The sequence below is a fragment of the Manis pentadactyla genome, chromosome 2 (assembly GCF_030020395.1).
Source record: "Manis pentadactyla isolate mManPen7 chromosome 2, mManPen7.hap1, whole genome shotgun sequence".
Lineage (NCBI taxonomy): Eukaryota > Metazoa > Chordata > Mammalia > Pholidota > Manidae > Manis > Manis pentadactyla.
This window is the reverse complement of record NC_080020.1, coordinates 110,253,847-110,273,399: the sequence shown is the minus strand read 5'-3', so window position 1 is coordinate 110,273,399 and position 19,553 is coordinate 110,253,847. Positions and strand designations below refer to the sequence as shown.

General features: G+C 40.3%; 1 protein-coding gene across 6 annotated transcripts in view; it reads right to left on the bottom strand.

Moving 5' to 3' along the window:
• Positions 1-19,553, bottom strand: part of FYB1 (FYN binding protein 1) — a 146,202-nt gene that overhangs the window by 100,593 nt on the left and 26,056 nt on the right. Inside the window, exon 1 of one of the 6 annotated variants that reach the window (XM_057495591.1) lies at positions 4,147-4,210. The exons of 3 other annotated variants lie outside the window; for them this stretch is intronic. In XM_057495591.1, coding sequence (XP_057351574.1) covers positions 4,147-4,176 — 30 coding nt within the window. In that variant the 5' untranslated portion in view covers positions 4,177-4,210. Of the gene's footprint in view, positions 1-3,304; positions 3,423-4,146; positions 4,211-19,553 lie in introns of those variants that run through there. 2 more of the 6 variants (XM_057495577.1, XM_057495586.1) reach the window with 2 other exon arrangements.

Here is a 19,553-nt window from a genome sequence, read left to right as displayed (position 1 = left end):
ATGGATTCTCTTGGAGAGCTTTTTGAGGAGCCTGACCCTGTCGGCACCTTGATATCATGACTGCGAGAGAATAAATCTCTGTTGCTGTAAGCCACCTCGTTTGTGGTCATTTGTTACAGCAGCCTTAGGAAACTAGCACGCCCACCCTCACAAAAGTCCTAAATGCCTTTGTGCTGTATATCTATGAATGTCCAAGGGCTTGCCTGGATGGGGTTTAAGATGAAGAACAGAAAGTCTTTTAACATGCTTCCCTTTTCTGGGCCTCTGTTAGTAACCACCCCAGAGCAGGTGTCCCCGCTGCGACTGTGCCTGACTCGGAAAGACAGAAGGGGAATTAGTCCCCACTTAACCTGCCCGCAGAAGCAAGGTCAGACACTGCTCTGACCACCAGCCACGGCAGGGACTCTGCAGCCTTATTCATAAAGGTCTCAACGTTCAATGGTTTTGCTGGTTTCCTGAATGTGTAAGGAGGCTGGTGAGCAGAGGCAGAAAAACAGGACAAGCCCTGAACTCTCCAAATCCATCAGAGAACCCCAGACCAGCTTCTGATGGGGGAGTATTCTTCAGCTTCTAGGACTTCCCATGGGATTCTCATCCCTGCCCAAACCCTACTTGGTTTATTCTTAGTGGCTGATACAGACACGATTTCAATCTCCACTTCTCATCCGTCAGCAACTGTAGTTATAAATGCCTAGGACATGCTTGACCCTGGGCTTTGGTAAAAAGACAGGAGATCAAAGTGGGCCTTAAAGCTGGACCAATTCTAATTGGAAGCCTTACCTTAGAATCAGTGTGTGAGAAAGAAAAAAACTTCAAACATCAGTGATTTCAAGCTGTTCATTTCACAGGAAATAAAACAAGGTAAGTGATCTATCCAAAGTCACACAGCTACTTAGTGAGAACCAGAATCTGGGTCTCCTACTTGCTGGTCTATTGGGTTTCTCCCTGTCCTGTGCTGCCAGACGGGGTTGCAGCTTCTACAGAAAGTTGCGCTTAAGTCACAACAATAGCAGATTGCACTGTAGCTTCCCTTCTGTGCTAGAACCGCTTAATAAACTGTGAAGTTATTGTCACCCCTGTTTTACAGCTAGAAAAACCAAGTCATGGGGCAGTTCAGTGATTCACCAAGACCCACAGCAAGTCAACAGCAGAGCCCCCATTTCAAACTCAGATCTTAATTCTGGAGCCACTGTCCTAACTACAACCCCTGCGACCACAGCCTAAACCTAGCAAGTGAGCCACAGTCCTCTTTCTACAGTCTTTTTCTCAGAAATGCTGCTAACAACTCAGACAAATGAAAGATCATGTTTGCTTCTCCTGACCCCCGATTCTTGTTCACATGGGAAACCAATTGTGGAAAACATGATTTTTAAGGCTCTAAAAGGATAGAAAAACAAAACAAACAAACAAGCAAACCAGAAAGAGACTCATAAACACAAAGAACAGACCTCTGGTTACCTTGGGGAAGGGGGCTAGGTAAAATAGGTGAAAGGGATAAAGAGGTACAAACTTTACATTTTAAAATAAATTAGTCACAGGGATGAAGCACCGCATAGAGAGTAAAACCTGTGATATCTTTGTATGGTGACAGATGGCAACTACACTTACCGTGGTGAACACTTAGTAATATACACAATTGTCAAATCACTGTGTTGCCCGCCTGAAACCAGTATAATATTGTATATTAACTACGTTTCAAAAAAAAACTTTTTTAATTGAAAAAAAAAGCCTCCGAACAATTGCCTGTGCTTAGCCTTTGAACCACTAGGTGTCAGTGTGGCTGCTCAATGAAACAGCCATAACTGTACTGTTTGTGATTGCCCCAAAAACCAGATTTTTGAGCTCCAGTCCAGGGAAGGGTCTCTGTATTTGGGCAAAAGCTGGGGGAGCATTAGAAGCCCACCGATAGTTAAACAAATGAATGCAAATGACAAGCAGGCAGCATGGATGTGAACCTTTAAAATTTCCGAGAGAAATGGAATCTCCCAGCCTTGTCTTTTTGAAACAGAAGGCTATGTCTCCAGGGTGTCCCCTTGAATATACCACAGTTCCTTTGATATTCATGATCACCTTTGACAGAGCATTTTTAAAGATGTGGTTTTATAGGTAAGAGCAACCTTGCCCTCCTCTCCCTCACCTATTGTTTATCATTAATTTCTTGGGGCATTAGAATATTTGAAGTTTATGCCTTGCCTTGTATATGCAAAACTTTTGATCTACCTAAAACCTCTTTTGACAATCTCACAGAATGGGAAGAAAATCACAGCCATGACTGCCTTGCGTTCATAAACCCATCTACTTGTCTACACAGAATAATCTCTAATGCCAAAAGATTTAAAGTGGCCAATATGAATGATGTATTACTATGTATTAATACACAATAAGTGTATAAAATTTTATACTCACATTTACCCCATGAAGTAAGTACTATTATTTTCTTCATTTAAAAAATTTGTTAAATTTCAAAATTTATTTTGAAAATTTGTTATATTGAAGCATAGTTGACTATTCTACTTTCTCAGAGGAGAAATTTGAGGCACAGAGAGGGTAAGTAGTTTGCCCAAAGTCACACAGCTGATAGGAGGCAGAATAAGGGGCCGAGCTCTTTTTTTAATTCTTTGCTATAAGTTCAATTACAAGGGGGGGAAACGTTTTTTGAATTCCAGAAAAGGAAGCAATTCATACACGAGGGCCTAAGCCTACAACCAAATTTTGGAGTTACTGATGCTCTGGAAGATTTCCTCTGATGATTTGTAGCCCTTTGTCATTGCTTGTCCTGGCTTGTCAGGATTCCTTCTGGGAAGGCAGGGGTGATGGCAGAATAGTCCCCCTTTTCCTAGTCTGTGTGAAAATTTCACATGATTCCCCATCTCCTGACAGACCTTGAGATTTGGGGGAATTTGAAATTTTCTCCTCCCCATCAAAAAGATGAGCACATGCTTGTCAGGAGGGAGGCTGAAACAAATCATCTGTGTCCACAAGGACCACATTTGTGGTTTCATTGCAAGACTTCATTTAATAACAGAGACACCGGAGGTTGGATGAAGAACGTATGAGAGGCCCTATCTGGTTATGACACAGCAAGTGACAGACACATCTTTTATCTGCTCCTCAAACTATGGCTACAGTGGAGCAGAGTTTTAGTGTCTGATGTCCACATGTCTGTTCTTTTCCAGCAGAACATGTGTTTCTTTCAATTATTCCAGTGGGTACTATCTATGCTGCCAGATTTGGAGGTAGTACCTTTCCCTGCTGTCAAAAATTTGCACATTTTTTGAAAGAAGAAACAGGGCAGAGCTGTTACCTGACTCCTGCAGAATGAGGTGGGGGGATGGCCTCATTCAGTGGGTCTTCCTGGGGCCAGGGGTGGCGCCTCCATCACTTTTGGCCATTGAGTGTGCCCAGCATGCAGAATCCAAGAACTGTGGAACTTTCTGATGCCTGGACAGGGCATGTCCAGGGGAATGGCTGTGTGATCCACCCCTCCCTCCCCCTACCAGGCTGACCTAGACAAGAAAAGTTCTATTATATCTTCAGGATATTGAGTAAGAAGTAGGAGAGGGGAACTAAAAAGTGTCTATTCAGCCTGGGCACTTTTGCGGACATTCCCACCAAGCATGTGACATTTAAAAGAATAAAACCAAAACCAGGTTCTCCTATGTACCACCAGGACATGCCCAGGGAGGAAACGGTAGGGCCTTGGGTTTTGTAATCTGCTTGCACACCCAGGGTTGTCTACCTGCAATGGAGGTCAGGAAGCAGGAACAGTCAATAAGGGAGGCCCACTCCAACATGTGTGAGATGTTTGGGATCTAATTGCATCTGTAGTTGGGAGGCAAAATGGGGTGCTTGACTGTATCAATTGAAGGGAGTGCAGGGAGTGGAAAGCCCAGGGGATCCACTCTTGTCTACTCTCTGTTAGATATGTCTTCAAATTCCAGATAAAATGGAATATTCAAATGAGCATTTGTATTAAGAAACTGCCATTGGGACTAAGTGGGATTTTAACAAATTGTGTTTGTTGAATTAACCTCCCTATGTCCCTACATTCATTCATTCATTCATTCAGCCATTCAGTCCTTCATCAGCCATACACACTAAGTACCTACTCTTATGGGCCAAGCACACCAAGACAAGAAGGGTCACCAAGACAAGGCTCTTCCTGTCGGTGTCCATAAACTCGTAGAGATCATGCCAGAGATGCCGCTTTCCTCCCTGTAGAACCCCTTTTCCCTAGGACAGGAAGGCAAACATAGTCTGTGTGCCAAATCTGGCCTATCGCTTGTTTTGAACAGCCTCAACCTAAGAATGGTTTTCCCATTTTTAAAGTTATTAAAAAAAACAAGAACAACAACAACACATGAGAAAGACTGTATGTAGCCTGAAATATTTACTATCTAGCCCTATAGCAGGAGGATTCTTGCTTTTGGGGTCAGGCTTACAACTACACAGAGCAGGACATTTTCTAGCCCCTCTTGCCACTAGATATGGTCATAGGACTAAGTTTGGCCAATGGGATAAGGAAGAGATTTATATAGCTTTTGGGTGGTGCTCTCACACTGGGCCAGCGCGCTCTCGCTCCCTGCCGGTGGGAACGCTGTGCGGCCTGAGCAGTTCCGGTTCACTGATGATGAGGAAATGCTCTCAGGGCAGCAGAGTTGGAAGAGAGCAGGAGCCTGGGCCCTGGCTCCGGGGAGCAACTCTACCATCTCTGGATTTCACTGGATGGTTATGAGGGCGGGAAACGGAGAAAGAGGAGAAATGATGACTTTTTAAAGTCAGTCTTAATGTTTCTTCTTTCCCCCACCAACTTCTCTCTGATGCCAAGAATGAAACGAAATCCCCACAAACTCAGGACATGTCCTGCTGTGGAACGTACCTTCTTCCTGCTCTTACACCTTGTAAACTCCTGCTCATGCCCCGAAGCCCAGGGTAGTTATATACCACTTCCTGCTGAACTCAGTCCCTCCAGACTGGGTAGGGCATTTACTGACTTCTGTAATATCTTTCAGTTGTTGGAGACAAGCCTGTCTCTGCCACTAGACCTTCAGCTCTTTATGTGGGGATCTTGGCTTATTTGTCTTTGATTCCAAGCTCCTAGTACAGTGCCTGGCACGTAGAAGGCACTTTATAAACATTGTCAGATTAATGAATGTGTTAAAGGCTGAGGGTAACTTCCTGGTTTGTGGGGCAGTTGCTTTTTTTACACTTACCCCAGGAAACAGTGAGTCCAGCAATTTATACCTCTGAAGGGCAGAAATAAATAAATTTTTCTTTCCAAAGTGGAAGAGAAGAAATGTACACATTTATAAAGATTATATTAAAAAATGGAATGCTTTATTTGATATTTATTTGAAAATGTGCTTTCTTGATAGTGTCTGAAAAGATTTGGAGATTTAATAAAAACAAGGAAGAAGCCATCTATTATTAGTAACATAATGATGTTCCTGAAATAAATGAAAGTATAGCTACTTGCCCAAATCTATCTTTTCTTGAGCTGATATTACTATATAATAATAAAGAACACCCAATTTTTCTATTTTTCTAAAATATTTCCTGACAAAGGAAAATATGGGCAATAATCTATTGTTGTTAGACAACAGTAACATGACAATGATGCTGAAAGTTACATTTAGTGCTCCTCATGCCCCTCTATGTTATGTGGTTTATAATCAATAAATGCAAAAGCAAAAGCATTGTTTTTGGTGTAAGCCTCTTTTATAGTATACTCTGGGTATATGCAACCAATTTCCTGAATTTTTCAGACACTGCATAGCAGTAGTGTTTCATTCCTTCATTTAGAGGAAAGAGTACAAAATATGTGGGGCTTTTTTTTCTTCACATACAATCCTTCTTGACATGGTGTTAACAGAAGATGGAGTTGGAAAGAATTGCTTGCACTTTGTTTTTAAAGGAAACCAGTAATATAATATTGGGTTATTATTTGAATATCTACTCATAATTTTTGTAGCCACTCGCTAAAGCTTTTCATAAATTATAAAGAAGCCAGAGCAATAAAATAAAATCATTCAAAAGTTTCTTAAATCATATATTAGATCTTACATCTGCAACAGAATCATGGCTAACACCTTAATGCTTCTAGATATTTTATTAACTATTTAGGGTTCTTCCCCTCCCCCAGCAAAAGTGATAAGCAAATGATGAATAGCTCATTCTCTGTGGACTTGAATACTAAGCTTTTTATTCCCCACCCTGCGCAACTCCGTTGTGCAAAACAAGGAAATAAAATGTTATAGGAGGAAAATTAGTGAGTTGGGAGGTTATGTAGTCAGGATGGAGGAAGTCAGCTTACTCAGCTCATTAATACCAGTATCAGTACCCATTTGGGATATCAGAATTTCTGCCTTCATAATCCAGGCAAATTCTTTTACTCTCCCTAACTGCATCCTCCTCTGTACCTTAGGTTGAGAAACCTTTCCTTATTTCTATCTGGTCAGTGTAGTTACAACCTGCTGCATTGGCCTAATACCTATGGCCTGTCACTATGCTTGCTTTTCTGTTCTCGAGAAGTTAATATATTGTACTTGTTATTGATCTTGCACTTATAACAATCATAACATGTATTTCCTCTCAATTAAACAAGAATGGTAAAGTGAATATTCTAGTACATAAAGGAGTGTGACATCAAGCCAGTGGCCTTTCGAGGAGAAGTGATCTAGTTGTGGTGGCCAGGCCAGCTCTGCTGGGCCATTTAAAGCCTCCAGCAAGTTATTCAGAAAACAAATCATGAATGTGTCTGGGAGTCAAAGTGGTATGGCCTTGAGTTAGGCCTTAGCAATCCTGCTGGCTTCCTTTCCTGTGAGCATCTGGCTGGAGTGTGAAGACAGATGGGGGCAGCTTCAAACTTCTGCTTGCTCCACGCAGGAGAGCGTTTGGCAGGAGGGCCCGAGTTCCCCACTGCTCCAGGCTAATGAGCAGCAGATGAAGCACAAATGAATGCACACCCTGCAGAAAGCTCGCTATCGCCATGCTGGCTGGGTCTGGCAGTCAGGAGCTTTGTCTTTAAGCCCATCACGTCCTGATCACAAGTCATGGAAGGTGTGTATTTATAGAGTGAGTTCACTGGCTGCTTCCAGAAACCACCCTATGTTTGGCCACACTTGTAATTAGGATGAGAAAAGATCACGTAGGAGAGAAGCCAAGAAACAACTTATTTTCTTTGGCTTTAACAACTACTTCCCCTTTCTTCCCTCGAAACCCCTTCTCACAAATCAAAGAAGCATTATAATCTGCAAGGTGCAGGACTGGCTCCAGGTTAATTTGGTGGGGGACAAAAAAGTTAGCTTTTTTCTACTTTCCTCTACCCTACCTCCTTTTAACCCTAACCTCTTTCATCTCACCTGCTCTTTCTTCTTGCTTCCCAGGGAAGCAGAAAGCTAGCTGATCAACATCAAAGATTTTTCCAACTCTCAGCTTCCAAGAATATAAAATGCATTCAAAATAGGAAAAGGTACCAGGGACTTGAACAACTTACAGGAGTTCTGCTACGTGGGTTTTTGTTGGTGGGCAAACCTTTGGTAAGATGCCAGCAACCTTTGAAAGGTGGGTATGCAAGACTCACACCCACTTCCCCTCTTCTCCTTGAGTCTCTCCTTTCCTGAGTTTTTGTCATGTAGAAGAGTGGTCATTCTAGAGTTTTCATTACATATAATTGGCAGTAAAATGTGTTTACACATGCACACTGTACACGTGGATATATTTTAGTGAACCCTGTCTACACACACACACACACACACACACACACACACATTACTTTGCAAATACACTTTTTCCATTATAAAATGTAAACGAAAATAGACAAGATGAGATTTTTTAAAAATACACTATTTCTACCGATTTTTCTTCATGCCCAACAAATTGTTTTGTACTCTCCTTCTGGTGTATTCACTCCACTTTGTGGACCACTGTTGAAAAGAGTGGAGAGAGAAAAATCATAGTACCAGAAACAGGCAAAAGGCAGAGGGCTGTCAACAACACCACAGTTCCCTGCTGGCTGGCCCCGCCCATTCAAGTGAGTTCACAAGTTCCAGTCTGTGGCATGCAAACTCAGCCAAGCCTCTGCTGGCTCCAAAGCCTGCCTCCTCACACCATTCCGTACCCACTGCATGGCCCCTGCTGAGTCCGTGTTCTTGGTCCCGAGGCTCTCACTATTGCTACCCTGACCTAGGGACCACCTAAGGGACATTTTCACCTGACTGTTCAAGAGGAACCACAGTGACCCATTCACATGAGACTGAAATGTGAGCTTTCCACTAGAATTTGCTGGGGTAGGGTCCAATTCATCATTTTTCTGTGTGTCTTCAGAATAGCAGTCCTTAAACTTTAATGCTCAGAAGAATAACTGGAGGTGCTTTCAAAAATGCCATTCCAGGTTGAGTAGGTTTGGGACAGAGCCTAGCAATGGGCACTTGGAACTAATTCCCTCTCCCAGTGACTGTCCCATAAGTCATCCTTACAATTTAGCACGGTATTAATGCTCAGGCCTTCAATCATTAGCAGTGAAACAGGAATTCTCTTTCTCATCTTTCCATGCCTGATAAATGCAGCACTAGTATGAGCTGAAGCAAAGACCACATTGACTAGGCTTTTGGAAATGGGACTTTGGCAGACTACCCCTGGGTGCGGAGATTTACTCCACAGCAAGAATCTGGTCTGAGGACCTGCTTTGTTTTATTGCCTGTGTGTGACTGTGTGGATGCATACACACACACACACACACACACACACACACACACACACACAAATTCATGTATCATATTCATTACCAACAATTAAAAACAGTTTTGAAAATCATAAAAAGATAGGGAACTCTTCTAGATTAAAAGATACCAAAGAGACATTATAATAAAATGCAATATGTACATCTTGACCAGATACTGGTTTGAACAAAAAAAAAATTATCAAAGAATTTTGAGACAACTGGAGAAATTTTAATATGGAAAATTAAATGATAAAGAAATCACTACTTTTCTTAGGTGGGTTAATAATGGCTATGGTTAGAATGAGAAATGCGCTTATTCTTAGGAGACACATGCTTAAATTTTTAGTGATGAACTGTCACGATATATACAACCTACTTCCAAATGGTTCAGGAAGTCTTTTACATACATACATATAATGTGGGAAAATGTTAATAATTAGGTGAATCTAGCTGAAGGGATATGGTTGCTGTATTATTTTTAAGCTTTCTGTAGACTTAAACTTTAAATATTTAAAAAATGGGGAAATATAAGAGCTAGAGTGAATTACATAGCCATGCATTTTTTAGGATTTCCTTGAAAAGTCTGATTTCCCAAAGCAATAATTAGCTGGAGCCTCAGACCCCTTCATAATTTGCTGTAACCACTTTGGTCATTGAAGTCACCTGCCAGGAGGCATTTGATTAGCAACTGAAGAGATGGAGCCAAGAACCCTTGAAATTTTCTTCCTGAATTCTGTTCATAGAACTGTTTCTCTTGAGTCCAGTAAGACTGAGACACACACTAGGCCGGTTGCTTCTCCCCAAGATCAATGACCAGAGAGAGGTATGAGGTGAAAGATCCAGTCAGCAGTAAAGGGCGACTCTTAACTGGAGCGATCATCATGTCCATCTTGCGGGGTCTGGTGTCCTGGCCACACAATCAGGGTGTTTGTTATATGCTTCTTTATACTTTTTTTCCATCTTTAAAATTTCTCAGAAATGAACAAACCAAAATGTTGCTTCTTCCTCATGTAGGACAGAAAGATTTCTACAGTATTCCATAACATGGATATGCTAGCTTTGCAAATGCTGTCACCTACAGTAATATGCTGTCAGTCTCTTTCTAGAATTGAAGGATGAGGAAGTAGAATCAGAAGGCTCTAGAGTTTTCCCAAATGCTAAGAAACATAGATTTTAATTTTAAATTACCATGGTCAATGTTTTCTGATGTGGCATTTCCCCTTAATTTCCCAGCAGCTAAAGAAAGATGCTAGCAAAGGAAAATACCAGACAAGAAGTATGTAAGATGTTTTCTATACAGTTTCCCTTTTCTTTTTTCTGACTCTGGAAACTAATAAAGCAAGACCTCTCATTTATGTTGTAATCTCTCCTTGTTTTAAATTTTGGAAACTAAAATTTGAAAATACAATTATAGTACTACAGTTGATGACTCTTTGGAGGTTTGAGCTAAATACAGCCGTCTCTCTTTAGAACATTACAATTGTACTTTTTACCCATTCTAATCTGATGCACACACTATGTCAGCAGTGCAGGAAAATAAAACAGGATAGTAAAGGGGCTTTCTCTTGTGGCAGCACCATGCACAGCTTCTCATTTCTCTGTGGGAAAGGGTGTGGCTGCTACACGAAGACTGGGGTCAGTCCTGATTGAACGCCCCACCTCATTAGCTGGGCTGGGGTTGGGGCTGGTGGAAAGAGGCTGGGACTTGGGACCCCAGGAATGGTGAACTGAGTCATCTAGAGGACAGGGCTCATGATCTCTCACTAAAGGAAAGATTTAAAACTTCAGTAGGACTATGAACCTTGTTGGGACGGAATGAGTTTATACCATCCCTCTGGTTGAGAAACGGACGCACCTGGCTGTCTGCACATAATGCTAAGCTCATGTGTCTCATGGGTTCAGTGTCTGCAGTGCAAAGGGAGTGGTTGTACAAGAAGAAAACCCAAGGAGAAATCAGCCATCATCCAGAGCCAAATGAAAGGACAGCAGAAACTAGCTCTCCTGAGATATGTCAGTTTACAGTCTAAGCAGAATTAGTTGGAACTCTAAAACACTTCTAAGTCTGACCAAGAGGGGTGAGTTTAGAGTACATCTTGGATATTCACTTTTGATATTTATGTTTGCCATGACATACAGATAACTTGACCTGCTCTGTAAAATTAATAATCATAGCTACCTTTTATTGGGGGATTAACAGATTCCAGGCAAAGCACACAGGACTTTGTATATATTATCTGATTTACTCCTCACATGATTATTATGTTCATTTTATAGATAAGGGCAATCAGTTTTAGAGAGGTAAACAGAGGACTTCCTAAGGACTGAAGAAGTCTTCAAACTTATGTTTGTGAGATGGTTCAAATCCCCTTTCTTAAATACACCAGGGGCTCTCAAACCTGGCTTCACAATAGAATTATCTGTGGTACTTTTAGCAAATGCTGATGGCCTGGTCTGTGTTGTCCAATTACAATTTTTGGGTGAAGTGTCTGGGCATCTGTTTTCTTTAAAGCTTCCAGATGATTCCAGTGGTGAATCAGGATCAAGAACCTCTGAATTACTTCGTACTGCTTCCAGTATAACCCAAACCATCCTATAGTGTGGCAGCCAAAATCATGACCCAGCAAAGATGTCTACCTCCTAATCCCTTGAACTATAAATATGTTACCTTACATGGCAAAGGGGAATTTGCAAGTGAGTGATTCAATCAAGGATCCTGAGCTGGGGAGACTGTCTTGGATTATCCAGGTCAGCCTAATATACTTTTGGGTCCTACAGGGAAAGGGGTTGCAAAAAAGTCAATGTCAGAGTGATTCAGCTTGAGACAGGCTCCAGCAGCCATTACTGGCTTTCAAGATGGAAGGAAGCCATAAACCAAGGAATACAGGTAGGCTCTAGAAGCTGGAAGAAGCAAGGGAATGAATTTTCCTCCAGAGCCTCCAGAAGGAACACAGCCTGACCCCACCTTGATTTTTGACTCAGTGAGATCTACTTTGGACTTCTGACCCACAAAACTCTAAGATAATAAATCTGTGTTGTTTTAAGCCACTGAATCTGGCCTTTGGCTTATACTGTAAGTGATATAGTTACATGCTTGATGGCTATCTATCCAACTGTCCATCCACATGCCTACACACACACACACCCTTCTATCCATCTACTCGGAAAACACTTACTGAAAACCTACTAAAGGTGTGGAGCAAGGGTTGTTTTATCCACTTCACTGATGGGCAAACAAGCACAGAAAAATTAATAATTGAGGCAGGATTTAACTCCCAGTCTTTGGATCTCTACATGCTGCTCTTTTTCTGTAGGATGTTACCTCTGGAGTTTCTAATAGAATCCTAGGCCCTGTGAGTGGGGATTCAGATATTGCCATTGTTGCCCAACAGAGGAAATATTTTTATGCATGTAGAATTCTGTTGCATTCTTCAAGTCATAAAGGTGAGGTGAGCTTGCCCTCCATAATGGTATGGCTTTGGGTCAGTCTTGCCTAGATTAGCATTTGCCTAGATCTTCACCAACCTGTACAACATGGGTTACCTATCAGTGATTAGGCCATATTTTGACCTCTTTGCTGAGAGTGGTGCCTAGAGGAGCATAATATCCAAGGTCTGAGTTTGGGCCGTAGCAGGTTGCAAAAGTTTTTAAAGTTGCAAATGACTTTCTTCCAAACTATTCTAGTACAGGCAGGGATGAGTACGTCAGAACCTCTTATTTCCCTTACCCCAACCCTTTGCTGCATCTCATTGGAATTCCCAGGACTCCACAGAGCATTTTGAAATTATTGGGATATAGTATTAGTGATAAGAATGGAAAGACTGATGGCCCCAGGCCAGCCATAATGAGAATGGAGCCCAATCTTGAACAAATACCTCTCCATTTTAAAAGGAAAATACATTCAAGTTTTACATCATGATCTTGATTGTTATTGATTAAGAAGAGGAGGAAGATTACTTAAGATTTACTTATCTGGGGAGGCAGTATGATGAAATAGAAAAAAATGCTTAGCTCAGAACCAAACAGAGCAGATCTAGCTGCCACCCTAACTGTTGCTGCTCTTGGATTGCTCGGTTATCTTGGACAAGTCCTTTCATCATCTGAGCCTCAAGTTCAAGGGCATGACAGGTATGGAATAAATGTTGAGTTAGTCTCTTGCATCTGAATGTATTGAATACCTTTCAGGCTATGAGGCATCCTGTCAGGTGCTGTGATCAAAGATGAATGACAACATGTCTGCTCTGAAGAAACTCAAGGATGTTTGAAAAAATAGATTTCTGAAAGAAAAATAGAAAAATCTATTTCTGAAAAAATTATAGTGTGATGACTATTACAGGACAGTTTATTTCAAATGCCAAATGAGCAGTCCAGACATGAGAAATTATTATACATTAAAGTGATCCTGAAATGCAGTATGGGTAGGATTTACTGGGGTGAGAGACAAGGAGAGCAATGTAAACAATGGGAGAAAGAGTGCTAATAAGGATGAGCTCAGCGGTCGCATCATGCTCATAATTCTTTCATGGCTGGTAGGTAAGTGGAGGTACAGCTAAGTATTTCCCTTTCACAGAGTGGGGAACTGAGACAGGAAAGTCTAAGTTCTCACAGAGTCAGCAGTTCTCAGCTGCACCCTGTCCAGCTGGGTTCAGCCATTAGACCACAGTGCGAGCAGCCTTGTGAGGAATGCCTTTGCAAGAGTGGCTAGGTTAGGCTGGGTCACCCATGCAGCAATAGATTTTTTCATAGGTGGTGGGACTTGAAAAGTGATTGTAAGCAGGATGCAGGACCGAAGAGAAGCTACAGGGATGCAGAGAAGTGTATCATCAAACTGGCCAAGCTCTGAGTTCTTGGGAAATGGATCAGTGTAGAATGATTAAGAGTGTTGACCTTTCTCTGAGCCAAAGATAAGAGTGGTCAAAAGGAGACTGACAGATATCCAGTGAGAACACATACATGCGCACACGTACACAGGCACATATCAATGCCCTTCAGTAGTCCTTTTTTATTAAAATGGATATTGAATTATTGTACAAAAATGGATCAATTTAATATGAACTTTCCTGGTATCATTAGCCCATATTAGCTTAAACTATAAGTCATGAGGGGCCACACAAACTAATAAGCCACTCTGAAGAAGAGTCAGGGCTCTTTTAGGTCCCATTCTACCCAGTGTCTTTGCAATAATCTACAGATCATGTATAGCAGGTCTTAGAGATGGTATCTGTGTGCTGTTACCATCTATCCAACCTCTGCTCGGGCTGACAACAGACACAACCATCTTCTCAAATTAAAACTGGATCTGTTCAGCAGAAAACAGAAATGACTGGGATGAAAAGGAGAAAGGACCCCCCAAAGATAACTCAGGGAGTTGATCAAAGAGAGCCAAAAAGCCAGAAATGACTCAGAGAGTTAATCAGATGAAGCCACAGGGTCCAAGAGTGACTCAGTTAATGTCCAGGGTCCCCCCAGGTAAGAAACATCAGAGGCACAAGCACAGCACAGCCCCTGTCTCCATTTCACCAATTGGAACAAGCCTAGAGAGCTGACAGCTGTCAGTCAAGGACCTCTCTGCCCTGCCAAAAACCACATAAAAGAAGCCTCAGAATGAGCATCCTGTCTTACCTTAGGCAGGCCCGCTCTGTTACTCTATGCAGAGTGTATTAAAACTTACTTTACTTTCTTCACTCAGGTCCCTCGTCTCACTGTATCTGACTTCCCTGGGACACCGAGCTGAGTTCTTCCCTTCCTAACAGATCCTCATTGAAAAATGGTGTAAGTGTAGCATTTTAGAGTAAATATTTTATAAAACAAAAGAACTTGTATGCAACTGGAAATAACAGACAATTATCTGGCCAGGCAGATGAATGGTTTGGTTTATGAGAAGAGAGTAAAGGAAGATTTAGATGTAGCCTCCAAAAAGCTGTTGGTAATTTAGCTGATTGGATGAAGAACCAAGGTCGCACCTTTAGTATGGTCTTCAGGCCAGTTCAGACACAGAATTGCATTTACTTTCTCCCTTCTTCAGTTTATCATAGTCTGGAAGCCCATTTATCTTATATTTATATTCACCATATTCTGCAGCAGTGGTTCTCAAAATCTTTGGTTCCAAAAAAATTTGCATGCAATAATAAATCATTGCATATTAACATGAATGACACTTTTAGGAAAAATATATTTTCTGAAACAAAAAATTTTATGAGAGGCATGGTGATGTTTTACATTTTTGCAAATGTCTTTAATGTATGGTGTAATAGAAAACAGCTGTATTCTCACATTTGGTCTGCATCCAGTCTGTTGTGACATATTGTTCTGGTTGAAATCTGTGAAAATACAGCCTCACACAGATATACAGTTGGAAAAGGGAAGAATATGTTGAAAGTCTTTTCAGATAATTATGTAGCCTCTGGTAAATTCCACTGAACTTAAATTCCAGTGTCCTACGTAATGGGATTATAGTAGAGAATGAGAATGAAAAAAGCATATAAAAGTTTAGTCTTATTATGTAGATAGTGCTGACCCTGTGGATTCCCTAAGAGGGACTGAGACGATCTAGTCTTCAGACCACTCTTTAAGAACTGTACTCCAGCCTTTCTCTAGCTTATATGGGTCAGATGTATTTCCAAGAGACATGGAGTTTCCTGTTACCTGTATGGATGATTCTTCTGGTAAACTAACTGTGGACTCCAAATGTGTGCTATCGAGTCTTATTTCTAGGTCTTCCAATAGAGTCTTCTATCCAGTTCCATAATAACTTCCCCATTATGGCAGCACACTTTGTCAGCCTGATTTTGCATGGAATTATGTTATCTGAGGAAAGGTCACTCATCAAGATTGTTTCATTTTTAACTGTATTTGTCTTTATTAAATATTATTGGTACTTGAAACACTTGACTCAAAGCAAGGAGACACATTTGTTAATCGTAATTTTTTATATGTAAAAGGATTTTTTGGTTTTCTCCTCTGGGGCAGTGTCCTATGTAATGGAATTATAAAACTGAATCAAACAGTCCTATTGGTCCAAGAAGTTCATAATCCTTGAAATACTAAAAGGTAATCACAAAATCATACAGTTTGCAAACAGACACTCAATATTTTAAATTTCCTAGAAGGAAAGAGGCCAGTGTGGCTTGCCAGGCGATGGAATTGCTTTCCTGCTCATACTATGATTAGGAATGGGGCGGGCATAATGGCTGTCAGAAAACCTGAAATGAAGAGGCAATTACGGATAACACCCCAAGGAACAGCTTTTCTTTTCACAGTCAGCATAGGATCTTAAAAATATTTTCCTTGAGAAATGAACAAAGGTGACATTTTTACCCTTTGGGCTTAGAAGTGGGTCAGTGCACATTTCATAAATAAATAACTCTTGGCTGATTTGATGCAGATGTCATCCACAGCTGTCCAAGCAGGGGCAGAAGGGGTGTCAACAATTTGCCACAGATTTACATTTAGCATTTTGGCAGAATTCATGAAATACAGACAATTGATTTATATAAGAGTTTGTTTTATCTTTCTGCTGCTTCAAGTTTTGCTTCTTTCATATATTATTATGTCAGATAACTGTATCTGTATAAGAGCTGCCATCTTTAGTCTATAAATACTTGTTAAATATTTTTGAACATTTATTAGGCAAAAACTTGTAGCTCATATGTTATCAGCTGTTATGGATTACATCACACATATTGCATTTTTTTTTGACAAAACTGTTGATAAGCTTCTAGAGAAGTGCTAATAGGATTTTTTTTGTGGTGTAGAAATGTTCTATATCTGTGTTGTCCAATATGGTAGACATTAACCTTATCAGCTACTGAGAAACTGAAGTGTGGCTAATGCAACTGAAAAAATAAATTTTTAATTTTTAATAATTAAGAAATTGTAATAGCCACATGAGGCTAGTGGCTACAGTACTGGTCAGTGCAGTTCCAGAGGAACAGAACCATATAATATACCTTTATTTTCTAATCCTTTCAGCCACATGAATTCTAGGTATATAATAGAACAGATAATTTTAGGTAGTTTAAAATATTAGATGATATTTTTATATTAAATTATACTATTCATATTATTTGGACTTTAACCTGGGTCAGTGAGAAGATTAATACACTACTAACTTTGCTCTGAATTTAAGAATAGATTGAAAATAATAAATTTAAAAGACTTATGGGACTAGATCTCTAATTTAAAGAGACCAATATGTATTGGAATATCTGCTGGACATTGTGGACTTTCATAGACTTTATAAAGAAGGCATTGGGATTTTTTGATAGAATCATCTATGAATTGAAAAATTAAGGTCCTATGTAACTCTGGCAAAAGAATTAAGCAAACACAGAAATTAAAGACCATTAATGTAAATCCAGTTTCTTGGATAGGAACTATAATGTTTTGGCAAAAATTGAGAAATTGAGTGCCATATCTATAGAGACATAGCAACACCTAAGAATTATAGGGGATAAAGGTTTTATAGACAGAGGGTCTCAGGATAGTTGGATAAATGAAGATAAAAATGCAGACAGCTATAAGAATCTATAAGAATTAGAGGAAATTCTCTATAAGAATCAGAGAAAAATAAAGACCAATCAAAGGATTATTATATGATAGCAAATTATGAATTGCCAAATTAGGAGTTTGGAAAGAAATGTAAGATCAGAGGATGCTAAACTCATATTGGACAAAGGTAGTAGAAAGAGTGTATTGTTTGAAGTCAGGCTGACATTTGAGGTCTTAGCTCTCTACACTTAGTTTTTCTCCTCGGTCAAGTTACTTAACCTGAGTTCCAATTTTCTTATCTTATAAAATTGGGATAATATTAGCTAACATGTAAGTATGCTGTGAAAGTTGGCCCAGGACCTAACACACTTTAAGTACTCAAGACTACAAGACAACTCAAGTAGTTATGACTATCAACTATTACTACTAGGATCTTCTGGAAGCATAGCAAATGTAAGAGATGTGATCGTGCTGGTGTAGGCAGTGATTAAGTGAATTTAATTTAAATAGAGGTTGTTGGAGGAAATAGTAGGAAATAAGTTAACAGGTAGGATGGGGCTACATTATTTCTTTTCCTGAAATCCTGACAAAAACATCTGGGTTTGACTGTCATAGGTAATGGGAAACAGTTTAGGCTTCTGCCTAAAGCAGTGGATAAGTGGATCATTCAGGGGCACCAAAGAAGAACTTGGGGAAAGGCAAAGCAAGCAGTTAGGAAGATGTTGTAATAATCCAAGTATCAGATAATGACCTTGAATAAGATAGTAGCAGCAGAAATATAAGAGACATTTCAAAGAAAGAATGGGTTAATTTGAGCTTACAGTTAAGTTGAGATGTTGATCCATGAATGACTTGGGGTTGTGGAGTGTACCCTACCATCACCCGGACCCCCCCACACATACGCAATCAGGCAATTACTTCCAGACATAAGTAACCTTTTTTGTTTATTCAATCAATTTAATACCATCATTTCCTGTGTGGGACATGACATGAAAAATACTGATAATCACTGAACAAAAGTGCTTAGTATCAGACTGCATATGAGGAAAGAAGGGACGAAAGAGCTAAAATGATTATAATACTTTTATTCAAGGCAAGCTGGGTGGTGCTGATGGAAATACCATAGCTGGGGAAGGGAGCTGGTTTGCAGAATCTTCTTTTGGATATTTCAGTTGCTGTGAGCATGAAATATTCATGTGGATGGGTAGTGGGGAAAACAGGATTCGAACAAAGAGAGGGTTTTTAGACACCGCCCAGAGGATGTAGATAATTGGTTTGCTATTAATCTGTCTCTATCTCCTTCGTCTTTAGGCTATTTTCTATAAACTATTTTTATAGTCATCTTAGACAAAGATATAGAAGTATTCTGATATTTACAAATCAGATACGTATGGAAGGAATAGCTAATGCAATGGCTGATACAATCAGGATTCAGAATGATTTGTTGACTAAACTAAGAAGATAAAAATAAACAAGTGCACTCAACAATGCAAATGATGCCACTGAACTACACATAATATAGATACATATACATGCATAAGGAGGTAAGTTTTAGGGAAGCCTGAGAAGGAAAAGGGAATGCTTTACCCTCTGTTAGGGGAATTTTTAGTTCTTCCTTTGGGCCACTCCTAAATAATTCCCTTTTAACTTGGCAAAGATAAAACTATTTAATTAAGCTAAGATGAATTTGTCTGCATTACTTTCGTGGGCCAACCCACCTGCCTTCTAAAGAAGGGACACTAAGGAGCAGCTATTGTGTAAGGACAATGATGTCTCTATAACTACACAGGGAGCTATCAGGATGTCGGACAGAAAGGGAGCCTCTAGCCTTCTAAGTATTTGTATGTAATTTTTCGAACAGCCCCATCAAATCAGCAGAAAGTGTGTCTAGTGGCTTATCCAGAATAACTAAACAAACAAAAATATGTAGTATCACTTCAAAAGGCTTAATAAACTGGTAGGAAAGCCAAATATATCAGGGTGGGACCTTATGATTTGTTTACTTCTTACCTCCAAGAGCTAAGCTTTCAAACCACTTCCCTTTCTAACCCGTGACAACCTCATTGTAGTTTCCTTGTGGTGTGTGAGAATGCTGAAGATTTCTGCGCATGCCAAAGTGACTTATTTGGTCAGCCCAGGTTGCTTACAAACCCTGGGCACAAGTGGATCACTCAAGAGGAAGTGTTACCACCCCAGGGTCTCCCAGACTTTTGATTCTGGGAGCTGGGCGAGGTGCAAGGGGCCATAAACTTCAGCTCCACTTCCTGGCTTTGGAACTAGTTATCCTCAGGTCAGCTTGTTTCCCCTACCTTCCCATTTATTCCCACCTCTTTCTCTTCTACTT